The sequence below is a fragment of the Balaenoptera borealis genome (genome assembly GCF_965194805.1).
Source record: "Balaenoptera borealis genome assembly, chromosome: 10".
Lineage (NCBI taxonomy): Eukaryota > Metazoa > Chordata > Mammalia > Artiodactyla > Balaenopteridae > Balaenoptera > Balaenoptera borealis.
In genome coordinates this window covers 83,671,188-83,690,439 of record NC_138874.1, presented here as the reverse complement: position 1 = coordinate 83,690,439, position 19,252 = coordinate 83,671,188, and the positions used below count along the sequence as shown (strand labels likewise).

General features: G+C 39.3%; 1 protein-coding gene across 5 annotated transcripts in view; it reads right to left on the bottom strand.

The window, feature by feature from the left end:
• The window catches only part of TNKS2 (tankyrase 2), a 62,071-nt gene extending 44,050 nt beyond the window's left edge, over positions 1-18,021 (bottom strand). For 4 of the 5 annotated variants that reach the window (XM_082339389.1, XM_082339392.1, XM_082339391.1 and 1 more), the window contains exons 1-6: positions 17,490-18,020; positions 5,143-5,367; positions 2,854-2,949; positions 921-957; positions 655-730; positions 192-286 (exon numbers count right to left, since the gene is read on the bottom strand). In XM_082339389.1, the coding sequence (XP_082195515.1) occupies positions 192-286; positions 655-730; positions 921-957; positions 2,854-2,949; positions 5,143-5,367; positions 17,490-17,688 (728 nt within the window). In that variant the 5' untranslated portion in view covers positions 17,689-18,020. Of the gene's footprint in view, positions 1-191; positions 287-654; positions 731-920; positions 958-2,853; positions 2,950-5,142; positions 5,368-17,489 lie in introns of all 5 variants that reach the window. The other variant, XM_082339388.1, reaches the window with a different exon arrangement.
• Between the last annotated feature and the right edge of the window lie 1,231 nt (positions 18,022-19,252).

The window sequence follows — 19,252 nt, the reverse complement described above, 5'->3', positions numbered from 1 at the left end:
CAGTGTAAGCCCTATGGGTGGTGGCCTTAAGGTTTTATAATTCCCTATGCTCTCAGAGCAATCTGAATATTACAAAAGCTCAATAAATGTTTTATGCTGTTTAGTAAAAAATATGATTTTTACAAGATTACAGAGATTATCATAAGGACAATAACATTTAAAAAATCCTTTTTGTTTAAATGCGTATTTACCCTTTATCTTTAGCATGAACATCAGCTCCATGTTGCAACAATAGCTGTACTATCTTTACTCTGTTGTAACCTGCTGCCAAATGCAATGGAGTTGACTGAAATGTTAAACAGACAAATTAATGAAATTCAATAGCTAAAAAATATGCATGAAAAATCCAAATATAAAACCAGAAATCCAGAAAAACCTTTATAACTTCACTGTCTAAATAACAGTAATAATCTGGTTTTACAAAATCCAACATTTATACCGAAGGCATAGTATAAAAGTTTATAAGTTCACTATTGCAAATAGGAAGCTACCAAAATGTTTATTATTAACAAAGTTTTACTAAGGATAAGAATTAATCCAAATTATTGCTTAAAAGAAAATATCAGCATTTTCGTCAAATGTTTTAAGTTAAAAGATAAACACGATTTCATGTTACCAGGAGATGCACACAAACTTAGTTGCAAAAGGAAGTACCTTTCTGCCATCACTTGCATGGCAGTTGACATTTAATGGTGTAAGCAGAGCCATCATTTTTTCCTCATTGCCACTCCTAGCATACAAAAAAATGTATTAGCAATTTGTATTCTTGATCAGATCCTATCTGGAGACATGTATGTGACCACTAAAAATAAATTCATTCTCTTTTAGAGTTTGCTTATTGTAAAAATAAAATAAAATTAAAAAATTAAAAATTAAATGGTAAAATGTTTATGGTACATGTTTATAACACTAGTACACACCTGGCACTTTCCAAGAGTTCATCTTTCTTATATTCACCTGTGAATTAGGGAAACAATAAAAAGCAGAAATTAAAAAAAAATTAATTACAAAAGTAATGTCAGTTTTATGCATAAAGATGCTCAGTGAACTATATTTAAAGTAGAAAAATTGGAAATAAATGTCCAATAAATGGAAAATAATCAACAGAATACTGTGCAGTTTAAAAATATTTATATGAAGACAGAATACCTTTGTTATGAAAGTGAAAAAAAAAGATTCAATGTTATATAATGAAACATGACCGCAACTATATGAAAACAATATGCACAGAAAGAGGAAAGCCAAGAAAGAAATAAATCAAAATTTTAACAAAGTTTGTCTTAGGGGTAGGTTATGGGTAACCTTTTCCATTTCTTTTTTACTCCTCAAATTTCATAAAACCAATGTTATTTGTTTAACAGACAAAATGCATTCACAACTTCATTCAAAATCAAAACAAAACAAAATCCAATATAAAAATATAACAATATCACAGAAATTACAAAAGATACTCTACAGCATCACCAATGGAACATAATCATTAACATTTTTATGAATCCAGAAGATTTTTCTACACTACAATTGTTTTATTACAATGCTGCTTTAAATATATACAAATAGGGCTTCCCTGGTAGCGCAGTGGTTAAGAATCCGCCTGCCAATGAAGGGGACATGGGTTCGAGCCCTGGTCCGGGAAGATCCCACATGCCACGGAGCAACTAAGCCCGTGCGCCACAACTACTGAGCCTGCTCTCTAGACCCTGAGAGCCACAACTACTGAAGCCCATGTGCCTAGAGCCCACACTCCGCAACAAGAGAAGCCACTGCAATGAGAAGCCCATGTACTGCAACGAAGAGTAGCCACTACTCGCTGTAACCAAAGAAAAGCCCGCACGCAGCAATGAAGATCCAACGCAGCCAAAAATAAATAAATAAAATTAAAAAAAAATATATATATATATATATACACAAAAACAGGACTAAATAAACCCCTTATGCCTATAGCCTTTATATTTACAAATGAATACAGGCAAAAACTTTAAAATCGATACAATTTAAATTAACATAAGTGTTTATTTGCTTAAACAAAATCCTAACTGGTGTCCACAATATGAATTGTATATTGATTGCTGTGCAAGGCTTCTTTTGAGCCCCAAGATTTTTTAAAAAGGTAAAAATAGGGAATAGCGTGGAATAGGGAAGGAGAAAATGAACACTGAATTGTTGGTTACAATAGCTCACTTTTCTACAACTCTTTTGGGGGACTAGTCTAAATTTTCTCAGTAATACCAGAAGAAATATCACAAAGCCCAAGCACAAAAGCTCACAGCAGAGCCCCTCAAGCTCTTGACTATTAGACATAATTCTAATGGTGATCACACGGTAGATAAGAATCCAAAAAAATAATATGGCAGAGAGTTGCTTCAGAGGAAATACTCTGATAAGGGAGAAAATATGTGAAGTAGATACTACCACTCAAAAAAGCCTGACAGTCTAAAATAAACCTAAACCTAGGGACCACAGCCTTATTATATATCTTAATATGTTCCAAGCACATGAATATGTTCCAGTAGAACACAATAATTGTCACTCTTCATGGTACTGAAATTGATGTGCCCAGAATCCTCTGTTTAGAAAAGCAAGAGAATGATTACTAACACACAATTATCTACCACCCCTGCCCCCAATAAGGCAGGAATCACAAATTTAAAAGCTCATTAAAAAAACAAAACAAAACAAAACTTTACCTTCCTTAGACAAGAATCAAATGTCAACTGTTCAGATGCAAAAAAGAATAGCAACTGAACTGATACTATTAAAAAAATCTCATTGAGTTCATTAACTGAGTGTCTACCTAGCAAGCTCCTTCTTTATATTCTTCCCAGAAAACCCGAAGAGAGTATGTAGACTTACCAGTCAGCACTGCTTTGGCGGATGGGTCTGCTAAATCCAATGCTGTCCTTCCATCTGTATTTCGAATGGTTGGCTCAGCTCCATGCTGTAAGAGCACTGAAAAACAGCAACACTACCTTTCAAGATGGTAATTGTGACAATTTGATTTTAATAAATCATTTTCTCAAAAATTCTGGTCCAGAAGTCTCAAAGTAATTTAAAGACTTTTTATATCCTGATAGTAATGGTAAATGTTATATTTTAAAGATAAGAATATATAAAATATTCCATTATTTAATGTATTAGACACATTTATCTCCCCTAAGCTCAATGTCAGATTTTCCTTTGCTAAACAAGTGACTAAGGACAGATAAAGAACTAAAAGGCAAGTTTACTCGAAAGCTTGTTTTCTGTTTTCTCATACCAAATAAACACTGCCTAGAAAGATTACTCTATAATAACAAAAATGAAATTTCTAAAGCTGTGAATAGCCCAGGAATAGGGATCTGCGGGATTAAAAAAAAAAAGAAAGAAAGAAAAAGAAAAAACCACTCTGTAGAGTTAACAAACCCCCAATCAAAACTGCTACATTACAATCCAAGAAGCATAAAAAGACTTGTGCTATACTCTGTCCATACTGTTATTTGGTTACATAAAGATATTCCATCACACTCTATAAATAGGGAGCTGGGGAAAGACAGGCAAATACATGCAGAAAGGGAAGCTCAGCTCCTGTTCCTTTACAGGGTTAATGTTCATTCCACTGTACTCCTATCTCTAACAGTGATGTCCAATAGAAATAAAATGTGAGCCACATATGTAATTTAAAATTTTCTAGCAGCCAGATTATAAAAATAAAAAAGAAACAGGTTAATTTTAACATATTTTATTTAATCCAATATACCCCAAATATTGTCATTTCAATATTTACATTTATATTGTAAGCAATATAAAATTGAGATATTTTGCATTCCTTTTCTTTGTACTAATCTTTGAAATCTGGTATGTGTTTTCCCCTTACAGTACATCACAATTTGAACTAGCCACATTACAAGTCTTCAACTACCATACTGGACAGTGCAGATCTATAACTATATTTGGAAAACCCTACATTATTAAAGCGAATTATTTATATGCCTGAAACTCAGGTACCCGAAAAGGATTCTGAGCAGAGGGCAGATAACACAAAGTACAAAAACAATCAAAAAAAGATAACACACAGGAAAGGAGAACTGGACAGAGGTTACTAGGTAATCCTTTTCTTATCTTTATAAATTACCTAACCTAATTTAAACTAAGCTCATGACTTCAGTATAAAGTGATTTGGGTTGGTGGAGGGGGTGGGAGAGAGAGAAAGAACAATTTAAGTCTAGCATAGAGCCCCTAGACTTTTCCTAGTGCACAGAACTGGTTTTCTATCTGTCTGAAGGATTTCCAGTGTCCCTGTTTTGCATCAGGAAATAGAGGTAAGGTAGCAGTCCAAAATCTCTGACTCTGTTAAGCTCAGAAAAGTCAATACCGGGTTAATGACAATTCTCAAATAAGCAGCCTTCTCACGTATAATTTTCTGTCAGTGATCAATCTGTTAGGCAAATCCTATTTCATTCATTAAAGTATCCTAAATGACTGACAGTTTTTCCTTCAAATGCTTCTTTACTTATCCTGCCATTTCTACTCTCCTACAACCACCCTAGAGTTCATGCCTTCATCATTTCTCATCTGCATTATTCTATAGCTTCCTAGCTAGTCTCCCTAATGCCATCCCTTCTACTCAGTCCTCTACCAGATCACTCCTTCTAAAATATATTGCTCTCACCACACTGTCCCCTCCTTAAAAGTTATCAATGATTCCAAACTATCTACGTAACAATATCAAGCTCCTTACCCTGGCATCCAAAGCTCCTTATAAAGAAGTCACTACCTACCTTTCTGACCTTTCTCCCCAGTACTTCCTGGGAAGACTCCGGAAGGAGTGACTCAACTCCAGCCCAGTCACTGCACTCATTATCCTCTAACACTCTGTTCACTTCCACCATGCCTTCATCTGGTTCTTTGTGTGTGTGTTATTCCCAAGAGAATCCATATTTCTAGAGAAGAGAAATTCTGTACTACTCTATTCTCTAAGATATTTAAGCTCAGTACCACATACAAAAAGACACTCAGTAAACAGTGGTTGGATTAATCACGAAATGTTCTTAAATATTTAAATTCAGCCTGGCAGAATTTGATCACATTAACAAATGAATTCAATTAAGATTCAGAATAGTTACAAACTATTTCAGAAAAATTCTGGAATGTAAACAGTCTTACCAATGCAAACATCAATCTTTCCTTTAATTGCAGCTTCATGGAGAGGAGTATAATTCCAATTATCACGAGCATTTGGGTCTGCACCATGTCGCAAGAGGAGATTGACTACTTCAGCATGACCAAAAGAGCATGCATTATGAAGAGGAATAAGCCCCCCATCATCACGTGCTTGGACATTTGCACCATTCTGAAGCAAATATTCAACTACATCTTTCCGTCCGAAACCTAGAAGAAAACAAATTATACACATTTAAGTTCTCCAAAGGAAATATATCAAATTAGAATCAATAAGTATAAGCCATGCTAAAATGTTTCTGGATGCAAAACAGTAACAGATTCAAGAATTCATTGATGAAATATATCACTAACTAATCTTAATGAGAAGGTCAAAGGGTCTCTTCAATGCATTAGGTAGTACTACTACTAACTTCAGAGGAAGGTTATGAAATTAGTGACTGAAAGCCCAAAGTTCAAACATTTCCCACTCTACAACAGCATTCCTAATCGCAAATAACGAGTTCTGCATATTCTGTGTGCAGACATTTTCAAGTATTCAAAGTATATATTAACCAACTCTTGCTAGAATCCCTTTCCCACATGTATCTCATAAAATGTTTCTATTGAACTGGGGGACTATAAGACAGCAACAAAAATGTTTGTATTTGTCTATGTAGTGAAGATAGAGAGAGGTGATACTAGGCAGAAGTGTGATATGAGGTGTCTTCAAAGGAGCCCCTACTTTGCCACTTGCACAACACAAGCAACTTCTGCCTAGGCAGGAGGCCTTCTTTAGAAACCCATGTCCCACAGTTCTGCTGCAACTGCCCCCATAAGGAAAAAAACCAAAAAAGTCTGACAACTCATTTATACTGGTTAATAGATTTAGTACCAATGAGTTTCAATCTTTTACCATTCCCACATAACAGCACCTAAAATCTTCTTACAGCTAATAGTGAAAAGAAAAGGATTTTAGGCATGTATTAAAGCAGATGGGGAGATATACCTGTGTATTGGGAGAGAGAGAAAAGACCTTTACATTCATCTGAAATTTTATCAGAATATTCTTAAAACCAGCAAGCCTGAATGTAGTCCTTCTAAGAAGACCAGAGTGGAGTTGAATGAGAAAGCAACGACATACAATCTTTCCAAGGTGTATGTCTGAGGCTGGCCTGGCTGCAACTGAGGGAAGAGTTAGATGACTGAAGAGATTAACTGTTTTGTTTTGTTTTGTTTAAATATTCTAAGCTCTAGGTCACAGAGGTGGGTGTCTCTGATACTCCCTATTCTCGATCTCTGATTCTCCCTACCCTCAAAGAGTTTACAATTTAGGATGTGGAGAAACAGTAATCCCAATATACTATCACTGTCATAAAAGAGGTATATAGAAAATGCTACGAGAACTCAAAGAAGAGACTACCCAGCTGGGGGAAAGCAAAGAACAGGAAGGACTATCCCAAAGGAGAGTCCAGTGATGACATGTGAGCTGAAGGCTTACAGAAAAATGAAGGGATCATTAGGAAAATGAGAGGAGAGAAGTGAGGTGAAGAGAAAAGAGATAGGGAGTGGGAAAAATCTAAGCAAGGAAAGAGCACTGCAGTTGAAGCAGAAGAAATAAAATGTACACAGGCATCGAAGTGTTAAAGAGCTAATCATTCATAGTGGCCAGGACACAGAATGCCCAAGTAGGCAGAAGCCAGATGAGGAAGAACCTTACAAGCCACACTAAGGTGGTGTATGGATTTTGTCCTATAGACTAGTGTTTTTCAAGCTGCTTTCAGGCAATAGATTTAATGCAATTTTTTTTGTCTTTAAAAAAATTGAGATATAATTGATATTTAAGGTAATATTAGTTTCAAGTGCACAACATAATGATTTGGTATTTGTATATACTGCAAAATGGACACCACAATACGTCTAGTTAACATCTATCACCACGCATAGTTAAAATTTTTTTTTCTTGTGATGAGAACTTTTAAGATCTATTCTCTTAGCAACTTTCAAATATATAATACAGTATTATTAACTATAGTCATCATGCTGTACATTTCATCCCCAGGACTTAATTTCACATAACATAATGCCCTCAAAGTCCATTCATGTTGCTGCAAATGGAAGATTTTTTTTTTTTTTTTTTTTTTTTTTTTACAGCTGAACTATATTCCATTGTGTATATACACCTCAGTTTCTTTATCCATTCATCCCTTGATAGACACTTAAGTTTTTTCCCATGTCTTGGCTATTGTAAATAATGTTGCAGTGGCACTATTTACAACAGCCAAGACATGGAAGCAACCTAAATGTCCATGGACAGATGAATGGATAAGACAAATACCATATGATATCACTTATATGTGGAATCTAAAATATGATACAAATGAACTTATTTATAAAACACAAACAGACTCACAGACATAGAAAACAAGCTTATGGTTACCAAAGGGGAAATGGGGTGTGTGTGTGTGTGTGTGTGTGTGAGACAGATTAGGAGTTTGTGATTAGCAGATACAAACTACTACGTATAAAACAGATAAATAACAAGGTCCTACTGTATAGCACAGGGAACTTAATTCAATACGTTGTAATAAACACAATGCAAAGAATATGAAAAAGAATCTATATACATATACACACACACACACACATATATAAAACTGAATCACTTTGCAATAACCAGAAACTAACACATTATAAATTAACTATACTTCAATTAAAAAAAAAGAAAGAAAAAAAGAAAGAAAAATAATGCTGCAGTGAACATGGGGGCGCACAAGCCTTTTTGAGTTAGCATTTTCTAATGAAATCCTACATAAAATTCCAATATGTGTCTTGTTCGCTGCAAAGATACCCAATGCCTGGTACATAGCTGGCACTCATAAAGTTGCAAATTAACTGAATTCAGTTTAAAATAATACTATTCAGGTTGAATCTGCTGCCTTCTCCTTCACAAAGACCCAAAGGAAATTATCCCCCTATTCCAGAGGCATCGTGTAGAAACAGTATGAAAAATACTGCTATATAACACATCAATGGTCACTGAAGGACAAGCAAATACCTACTAATATACTGTATATTTTAAAACCCTGTTTTGCATCTTCCTTAAAAAAAAAAAAAACTAATAACATGCTAGAAATCAACTCCTATCAGCACACATTTTATTGACTGCAAGGACCAAAATTTAACAAGTTCCTTTCTCATGAATAGTTAGGTTGTGTCTAATCTTTTGCTACTGCATACAATGTTGCCAGGAGTAACTAAAGACAGAAGAGAAAACTGACAGTATCTGGCAACTTCTTTAATTTGGGGAAAAGAGATGACTATCAGATGTCTGAGACACAAAGTAAAACAGGATGTTTTGTGAGATAAGATTATTTGTTTTTGGAAATGCTTAGTTTCAGGAACAAATGCCCAGTAAGTAGAAGGTTCTGTGGATTTTGAACTAAGGAAATTAGTATGAGTTAGCAACTGACATTTTGAAGTCCTGACCATAAAGATGGTGTTTGAAGCCATGCAAGAAAATGACTGAAGTTGACTAGAGAGCACTACTAATTTTCTGTTTTGTTGAAAGAAGTGTATTTTCTATCAAAGATCAATCCCTTCTCACCCTTACACTAAGTCCTTGCTCACCTTCTCAAGGTCTTCCCACTCACATCAGTCTCTCCCTCTCTACCAGATCATTCCCAGCAGTATGTAAACATGTTCTATATCTTCCATTTTATTAAAAACATTCTCCCTGAATTTACTTTTCCATTTCTCTGCTCCCTTGCATATTCAAACCTCTAAGGATTGTCACCAATTCTCTCATTTATTCTTCTCCCAAATCCATCTGGCTTCTTCCTTACAACTGCTTTCATCAAGGCCACTTACAATCTCCATGTTGTCAAACCCAAAAGACACATGTCTGTCCTCATCTGACTAGACCTCTCAGCAACATTCGACAACTGACTACTCCCTCCCTTGTGAAACATCTCTCCAAGTTTCCATGACATCACACATCCTGGGTTTTCCTTGTCTCATCTGTTCATTTAACAAATGATCAGGCAATATCAACCATGTAATGGACGCTTTTCTGGGTGCCTGGGACATACTAGTATACAAAACAGACCAAATCTCCGCCTTTGAGGAACTTCTATGGAGCTGGAGGAGATGAACAACAAATGTACAAAATGAGTACGTTAGAAGGTAATTAGAGGGAGACTTTCTTGGTGGTCCAGTGATTAAAACGCCACGCTCCCAATGCAGGGGGCCCAGGTTCGACCCCTGGTCAGGGAACTAGATCCCACATGCATGCTGCAACTAAGAGCCCGCATGCTGCAACCAAAGATACCGTGTGCTGCAATGAAGATCTGGCGTAGCCAAATACATAAATAAATAAATATTTTTTAAAAAAAGGTAATTAGAAAAAGAGTAGAATAAGAAGTGATCAGGGTGTGTGTATGGAGGGGGTCATAAAGTGGAACAGGGAGGTCATCGTAGGCCTTACTGAGATGGTGACATTTGATCAAAGACCTGAAAGAGAGAGTGTTAGCCCTACTGACCAACAGTTAGAAGCCCAGAGTAAATGGAGCCAAGTGAGAAAGCGGTACCATAGCAGGAGATGAGGTTAGAAGTAATGAGGACCAGCTAGAGAGGCTTGAGGACCACTGTAAGAACTGGCTTTTTTACTGTGGGGAAAAAGGGAGTGTCACTGCAGGGTTCTGAGCTGGTAAATTACATGATATGACTTATATTTGAAAAGTATCCTCTGGCTGTTGTGTTGAGACTAGATTTAAGGGGGTTTAGGATAGAAGTAGATGAGAGATTATGGTGGTTTGGACCATAATGTGGTGGAACTTGTCAGAATATTACGTAACAGATTCTGGGTACTCTGAAGGTAGACCCTGCACAGTTTGCTCACAGATTGGACGTGGGGTGAGGGTAAGAGTGAGGAGGTTAAGAGAGGGTGGGGGCGAGAGGAGTCATGGATGACTCAAGGTTTTCGGACTAAGAAATGGAGTGGTGGAGTTGGCATCAACTCAGATGGGGAAGGCTGCAGACAAAATAGGTTCATGGCAAAAGATGAGGAATTCAAGTTTTGGACATGTCCTACTTCCCTGGGGGTTTCTTGCTTATTCCACCCAATTTTTAATGCCAGGATTCCTCAAGACTCAGTTCTCTACCCTCTTTTCCCTCTTAGATGATCACATCTTCTCCTATGGCTTTAAGCACCACATAGATACACAACCCGCAAATTTAAATCTCCGGTCTAGACTTTTCACCTGAATTCCAGACTGTTTACTGGACATATCTCCACCTCGGTATTTCAAAGGCATCTCAGATTCAACATGCTCCCTAACTTCTCTTCATTCCACCGACACTGCCCCAACCCACTGTCTCCAGCCTGAACTATTGCAAAGGTCTCCTTAATTGGGCCTCTCATTTCTACCCTGTCCCCAGAGATCTTTTAAAGACAATCATCATATCATACCCCTGTTGAAAATAGTTCACTGGCTTCCCACTGCTGCTTAGAATAAAATTCAATCACACTCCCGCGGCCTACAAGGTCTGCTGCATGAACTGGCCGTTACCGCCTTCTCAAACTTCATTTCATACCACTCTTCCCTTTCTGAGCTGTGATCCAGCTTTCTTTCAGTTCATCAAGTATGCCAACCTTACTTCAGTGGTACGTGCTGCCTGTCTGCTTGGACTCCCTCCCTTGCTCTTTGCATCCCTCATTTCTACTCATTGTCTAATCTGTTTAAATGTCTCCACCTTAAGAAGGCCATCCCTGAGCATTCTACCTACAGCAGACCATTCTGCACACCCACATTCAATTCAGTTGGTTTTCCCCTCTCCTTCACTAGAATGCAAACTTCAGAAAAAAACACAGGAGTTTCTGTCTTTGTTGTTCACAGCAGTATCCTCTGGCACTTATTAAAAACTTGTAATTACTGTTTAGTACTTATCTCCTGGACTCTCAAGTTCCGTAAAAGGAGGATCAATGTCTATCTTAGTTCATCATTACTTCCCCAGTGTCCTTCACACTGCATGGCACATAGCAATTTGTTGATATTTGCTGAATTAATATATCACGGTATGAGAAAAGGAGACTGAGAAATAAAACTAAGAAAGAATGGCACTGCAGAAGCCACGAGGGAAAATTTCAAGGAGGGAAAGGCCAAATCTGCTGCCACTATGCTCTGGCCTGAATCTTCCTTACCACAGCCTGGGTACTGTTGATCACACTGTCCTCCCAAGTGAGCCACCCACAGCTGCCCCAGTCAATGGCTCTGCTATCCCAGCCACGCAGCACCCACCTGGAAGAAAAGCTTTTTAAAAAGACTTAGGTTGGAGAGTAAGAGAAAAGGAATCAAAATAAAGAAAAATTAGTAAAGGTACCTCTTTCTTTGGAGAGTTACTTGATGTACCCAAGCACTTTGAGAAGGATCACTATTTCTTCAGTGGTAATCGACACATCTGAAGTAGCCAAAATGGCAACTCACAGAGTAACTTCCCAAAAAAGGAGTGTGAGGTGGGCATAGAAATAGGTGTAGTAGAACATCTAGTTGTTACAACAGATAGTGTCAATCAGGAAGATATCTGTTCTAAAGGATCCGTGATCAAGCTGAAGAAAGGTCAAGTGTAGCCTTTTGTTAAAATACCATTGAGAAGAGAAGAGGGCTGCCTCAAACCAGAGGTGAAGAGAGAGAATCGATACTGATGTGTCTGACTAAACACTGAAATTGCAGTTCTAGCTAGGGAGGAGACACGGGGAGAAAGGGTTAAGGTGATTTTATCTACATAGTTACCAACAGTCCAAGACACAGATGACTTCTACTTCAATAACTGTATCAACATGATTTCCTAGCTGTTAAGAGGTCTGACACCCATCTGGAGACTGACTGACAGATCAGCATGTTTTCCAAGTCACAGTGTAAGGACTATACAATATGTGCGCAGAGGTCATGCTGCTATCCTGAGACAGTAGATAAGAGTCTGAGATTTTGAATGTTTGAAGCCACTTCTTGACATGAAAGGAATTATTTAGAGGGGGTCAGCAGGTAGCTATTTCAAATTTTAAAATCTTCTACTTTTGGAAGTTTGGTGAAACCTTAGCTTTAAATGGCTTCCCAATCTCTGAGGGCTAATTCCTGATAAAATCCCCATTCTTATGGTGTCAAGAATAGTTCAAAGCACTTCTGTTAAGTACTCATTTCTTGAAGAAAAAATAGTTTTGCAAGGTATATTCTGTTCATGCTCTCACTGGCCAGGTGAAACATTAATAGGCATATCCTTAGAGTCATGCCAATCTTCATATCCTAAGGATTTCTTTATAAAGGAATCAGAAGCCTACAGTTAGCACTCATGGCTGCTCAGGATACACTGTGGTTTATTTTATAATTATGGAATAGCACTCATCTTCAAACATGAAAATCCTGATGAAATCATACACTGAGTTTGAATCCACTATAAAGCACTGACAGTGAAACAAAACAGGCTTATTTTGAAAGTAAATTTGCTGATCAATAAACTGTGTTACTTAATGGCAGGCATTGTCCCCTGTTCATTTCTGTTTACTGGACAAGGCCAGTACCTGGTATATAGGAGGACTTGATAAGCATTTGTTTGGTGCATGGCTAATACTTTGTTGGAACAGTAAGCAAACGACCTCCACAGAAAATATGAAGTTAATGATTTGTGATGACTGAGAAAAGTAGTCTATTCAATTTCTCTTCTGTCAAATTTCATTACAATCTAGACGCCATCAGTTTCAGCAGTCCCAGGAACTGTCCTGCCAACGATGACTATTGTTAACAGTATCATATTTTGCTGTTCTACTGGAAACATGCTTTCATCTGAATGGCTTCCAGAAAGCTGTGAAGCACTGCAAGTCACTACAGAGAAACCAACTTAGACTCTTAGGAAGTTTCATTGAGAGCCACCACCTCCCCCTTTTTACAGTCCAAAGGTGGAATGGGCCATTGATGATGCAGCTGGTCCAATATGAAATGACAGTGATGTCTTGCCAACCTAAAAGTAGGCTGGTGTCATGTAGGGCTTTGCCAGAAGGAAACATTCAGAAACAGAAAATGTCAACAAATGCCATGAAACAGAGAAGGCTCCTGTGGCCTAGGAGATGGCAATGTATAATCAAGCAGCCTTCAGCTTGACTTACACAGCCAGGACTCGTCAGATTTTTTTAAGGGATATCATTTTATACTTCTCATTCACTATTAACTTTAGTTTACTAAGATCCAGAAAAAGTACTTCCCACGTATATTTCTTGAGAATGAGGAACACATGGGAGAAGGTTTTGCCTAGCTCAACTTGGGACAAATAATCTGGTCAGAGTGGGAGAAACTTGGAAAAGGATGCCATGGCCTCTGGGGTGATGAAATTCTGACAACCTGAATGCGGAAATACTGCACAAGTACTCCAGACTGGTTGTTACTGAAGTCAACTGCCTACCTCTAAATCCATCAAGTGCTGAGGAAAAAGGTATAACTCAAGTCTTGATAATATACTGGGAGATGTGATAAGTCAAAAAAAATTCTGAATTCTTAAATAGACTGGTTTTTATTTGATACTGTGGTTTTCTACTGATGCAGAATTTAATTATTACCCACAGCAAAAACCAATCCTAGAAACAAAAGTCTATAATTCTAGCCCTAGGTAAGAAATGTGGGTACATTCTGCGCATCTCCCATAATTATGACGGTGACCTACAGCCAAAAGAAGGAAATGCTTTTGAAACATTATTGGAGATCTTCAATAGCACCATTTTGGGAAAGGATATCAATGGCAATCACAAAAGCTATTATATCTTTGGTAGCTGAGTTGTTAAAATCTTCAATTGGAAGAATCATTCCACTTTCTCATACCAGTCAGATTCTGACTTACTGGTCCAATTGCCTACCCTATACAGAAATCCTTTCTACAACATCTCTGAAAGATGCCAATCCAACCACTGTTTGGAGACTTCCAGCCAATCCCACAGTTGAATAGATTGTTAAAGGCAGTCTGACTCCTTGTAACCTTTCACCTACTAGCCCCTAGTTTTGACTGCCAAGGCCAGAGGAGTCATATCCTCTCACTTTCTACTTGGCTATCTTACACATATGTGAAGATAGCAACATTGTTTAACCTTAGTCTTCTTTCATCTCTAGAAAAAGCAACTCTAGTTTTCATATCAGTTGCTTGTATAATAAGTTCCAGATGCTCTAGTTCCATTTCCCTCTTTCAGGGAAAAACAAACAAACAAACAAAAAACCCCTCTTATATGCAATTCACATAATTGAATATAATAAAGTTAAGTCTGACTAGTCCAATGTATATGGCTGAGTAGCATACTACAAATACAGAACAGTAGCAACACACTACAAAAACAAAACAAATGTTACCTTGTTTAACTAGAACTCTAACAATGCAAGTTCCTTCTAAACTTGTCATTCCCTAGCTACATACATATGTATCATCTCCTTTCCACCATCTCTATACCTGAATTCCTTGAACCTAATAAATTATTTTACGTATTTTTCTACTGAATGATACCTCTCTGCACACTCCGAAGAATATTTAAGATTCTCAAGCCAGGGAATTCTATTCCTCCCAGCCCAGTCCCCCGAGTTCTAAGATTCTTGAGAATACTGTGTATTTCTTTCTTTGGCTATGATGGACAACAAGATGACTTTCTCCCAAAGATTCTGTCCCTCTTCATTTTTCAGAAATAAGTTCAGAGAAGCAATCTCCTTTACTGAGATCTGCTGTTTTCTAGGGGATTATACTGTCAAGGATTTCAGATGCTATTGCTTTTAGCAAAATTAGAGCTGTAGCCTTCCTACCACCAACCTGCCTCTACAAGTTTTGTAATGTGTCACAAAAAACTCATTCATATCCTCTGTGTGTGTGTGTGTGGGGGGGGGGATGTAGGTAGGGGGCTGGTGGCAGAGGGATTGAAGAGGGAACAATTTTTCTCATAAGAAGTGACTTCTTAAAGCATGCTTATCTAAGAAATGTAATCTAGACCAATAATAGGAGAAAAGTTCCTGTTTATGTTGATTACTTTTTTCATTTGATAGAAGAACTTAACTCCTCTAGGACTGGCAATTGATTATTCCTTTAACTGAACTAAATATTTTAGATGAAAAGACACACCAAATTTTTTCTAATCTTTTCTATCGTGATTCATTTTACTTTTCGTTCCTGTTCCTTGGAAATCCAAACAAAAGGACAAAATCATGTCTACCCTACCCCCCAATAAAACCTCCAAGCTTTAATCGGCTTAAAAAAAAATTTCCCTCCCATAGCTTACCCTATAATGTACAAACACAAGAAACTGCTTGGTCAGGCAGTTACAAAGTCCCACCTACACTGAGCTTCCAATAACTTGCTTACATGCATATTAACATAACGAATAACTCACCACCTACGAAGAGTTTATAAAATATATTCTCCACATATTAAGAAAAATGCAGCTGGATGCACTTATTTAAAAATTAAGAAAACAGGTTCTCTCTCATTAATCTAATAATAATTTAGATTGAATTTACCAAGCTAATTAAAAAAAAGTTTCTAATACACCTGAGTTTAAATGCAGGGCTTTAAAGCTCTGATTTAATGCAGACTATTAGTAATTTTTATTTTATTACTTTCTTTTATACCTTGACTTCTTAAGCTTATAACCTGTACCTGATAATTTGGGTAAATTGTGAGAGGTAAGTTGGTTCCTAAAATAAGTTTTCCATTTCAGTCTAAACAAACCACATGAAATCTATGTAAAAAGTACTTTGCAATGTTGGGACAGAACTCAGGGTGGGATGGTTGGGAGGAAAAAGGTCAATAAGAAGCTAATCCATAATCTTAAGCCTCTAAATATTACTATTTTCAGATATGAACTCATTAATGCAACAAATTCTTGAAAGGTAGCAACTAAGATCTTCTTTGGTTATTTTTATCCCACAGATCAAGTGAACAGAATATAAGTAACACTACCCCTTGGATTACATATCGTTGGTTATGATGGTTTGCCAAATCAGTTATTTAAATGCTTTTACACGGACAAGCAGGACAATCCAAATTAGCTGAGGACAGGCAGCACTGATCATCAAAAATTTTAGGCAAAATGGCTAAACAGAAGATTAGACTTTGGTATTCTTCACCCTTCCCTTTCTGCTGCCCACAGGCTGTTTCTAGTTCTCCCACCGACGGTCCCCCAAACCTTCTCCCTTAAAAGGCTCCTCAATGGGAACCCAACAAATTTGTAATTGATGGAGAAAGCATACCTCCCAGTAGTATTTACATTTTAAAACAGGTACAGGTTAAAACAAACAAATCTCCCATGGGTAGAAAGTGTAAAAGCAATGTCTGTGAACAAGGAAATCTTTCTTATGCCCCTCTGCTCATCATTCCTACTCCAAAAAAACCAGAGTGCTTTAAAACATACTCTTCTGCTTTTGCAAAAAAATATTTTAAACAATCATGTAACGCACGAAGTGAAAAACCAGCATTATCGGAAGTATGAGACTCTATTCCCACTCTCAATTGCGCATGGCTCACTTGATACAGGTAATCACGATCCTTCCTCAAAGTGAAAAGTATAAATGTTTTATAGAAATAAGATGTAAATTTAAAAAAAAAACGTAATTCAAACGATCTAAATCTCAGAATGAGGCGAGGTTAGCCCCAATTTAAATTCTAGGTACAAGCTAGAGTACCTGCACCATCTTTCCTCGCATTCTTCTACTTTCCACCCCAATTTGTACGAGTCTGGCAGAGATTACCCGCTCGCACACAACCTAAGTCAGGTATCAATTCTCCCAAACTTGACTCTTTCCAGTTCTAGTCTCCAGAAAACTTGCTAATGACTGCTACCCAGGTACACCTACTAACGCTAATGTGTCAATGATCAATTAAGCTGCTGCTCCTAAATCACATCCCTGCATTTTACAAAAGCATTAAGAACGTAACCCAAAGGCTTTTTAAGAGTTATAGTGGAACGTGCAAGAACGACAGATTTTGGAGATAACTGGCCTTTAACTCACAAGGCCTACTACCTCCCTACTCTTTCTAGTATGTAGAGGCCTTTTAGGGTAGTAAGACCGGAAGTTGGTACAGGTATTGTCGATACAAAACAAAGCAAAAAAGCCCAAACAAACAAAAAAACCCACAGCTTCCAGTGAGTGCGGCACACTCGTCCCCTAGTCCCCTAGGGGACTCCTCAGTCCCCACTAGACGACATCGAGATGACCAGGACCGGAGTCCCAGGGGGGAAGGCCGGGGGCAGAGGAGCACTGTGTCTGGTTTCGGGCCTGCGAGCCGGGGTGCGCAGGTGGGGTCTGGGGGCGAGGCGAGGTGGCGCTGGCCCCGGTTACCTGCGGCGAAGTGGAGCGGGGTGGACTTCCTCCCCGCCGTGTCGCGGCTGTTCACCTTCTCTGGCGTCACCAGCCTCTTGACTCGCTCCACGTCCCCGTTGCGGCACGCCTCGAACAGCTCCCGGGCGGCCGGTTCCACGGCCTCGGCCGCCGCGCCCGCGCAGGCCGCGCCCCCGCCAGCGCAGCGGCGGCCCGACATGATCCTGGCCGCCGCCGCCGCCAGCAGCAGCGCCAGCAACGGCAGCAGGAGCCCCGGCCCCGCGAGCAGGAGGGCGAGGCCCCCGGGAGGAGAAGCGCTCAGGGCCCGGGCCGCTCGGATCCCTGCTGTCACCGGGCTCGGCGCAGTCCCATGGCCGCGCCGCCGCGCGCCCCTCGCTCGGCCTCGCGACCCCGGCTGCCCCGCGGCGGCGGCGGAGGCACCGCGAACCCGCCTTTCGACCCCCGAAGCGACGCGGAGGCGGAAGCTGGCAAGGCCCCTCCTGCCAGCTCCTCTGAGCCCTGGGAGCGCACGTGACGTCACGCTGCGCGTGCGCAGCGGTCGTAGAGGGCCGGGCAGGTTTCGGCGAGCGGGGCGGCGCGGAGGGGTTTGTGGGAAATGTGAGGCGAAAGCCTCCAGCTTCGGGAGGAGAGGGGGGCTTCGTCCCACCGCCATCTTTGTGGTGGGTTTTGCTGACGTCGAGCGGCTCTGCTTATCGTCTTTCTTAAAGAATGGATTTCCTGATCTGAATTTCATTATTACACTGAAAAGAACTCTTGAAAGTTTTTCCCCGATCTTGCATATTATTTTGGACTTCTTTTGTGGAAAATTTCCATTTTTTCAGCTTCCACAATCCCTTTCTCCTGGGGGTTTCTCTTCTGTTTCGCTTGTTTGTTTGTACCCCCCCCCCCCCCGCAATCCCCACTGTCTCTTCCCTTCCCCCGCGACTGCTATTTTGCTGTTTCTTGTGGGCCACTTCTCGGAAATGAATGAGTTGCTTGATGGGAAGTTTGGATGAGCTGCCCCAAGATCATCTGAAGAAAATTAGGAAAGCAATGAAAGTTTGTTCCAATTCTAAATTAATGATTGAGAGGCATGGCTTAGATTAATTACTGTTTCCACAGTTATTAGTTTAGGACTAAATGAGGGACCCCTCGTAACTCCATATTATGCTGCTTTGGCTGAGGTGTGGATATACTGGTGACAAAGTTCAATGAGTTGCGATTTATTTATTTTTTTTGCTATGAAAACAAGCACATAATTAATTCTCACGCTTAAGGTAGTGATCAGCTGGGTTTCTTTAAAGATTTTTTTGGTGTGGACCATTTTTAAAGTCTTTTATTGAACTTGTTACAATATTGCTTCTGTTTTATGTTTGGGGTTTTTTTTGGCCAGAAGGCATGTGGGATCTTAGCTCCCCAACCTGGGATCGAACCCACACCCCCTGCATTGGAAGGTGAAGTCTTTTTCTTTTTTTTTTAAATTAATTAATTAATTTATGTATTTATTTTTGGCTGAGTTGGGTCTGTGTTGCTGCGCCCGGGCTTTCTCTAGTTGCAGAGAGCGGGAGCTACTCTTCATTGCGGTGCGCAGCCTTCTCCTTGCGGAGCATGGGCTTCAGGCGCCTGGGCTTCAGTAAGTGTGGCTCGCGGGCTTGAGAGCGCAGGCTCAGTAGTTGTGGTGCACGGGCTTAGTTGCTCCGCGGCATGTGGGATCTTCCCGAACCAGGGCTCGAACCCGTGTCCCCTGCATTGGCAGGCGGATTCCCAACGACTGCGCCACCAGG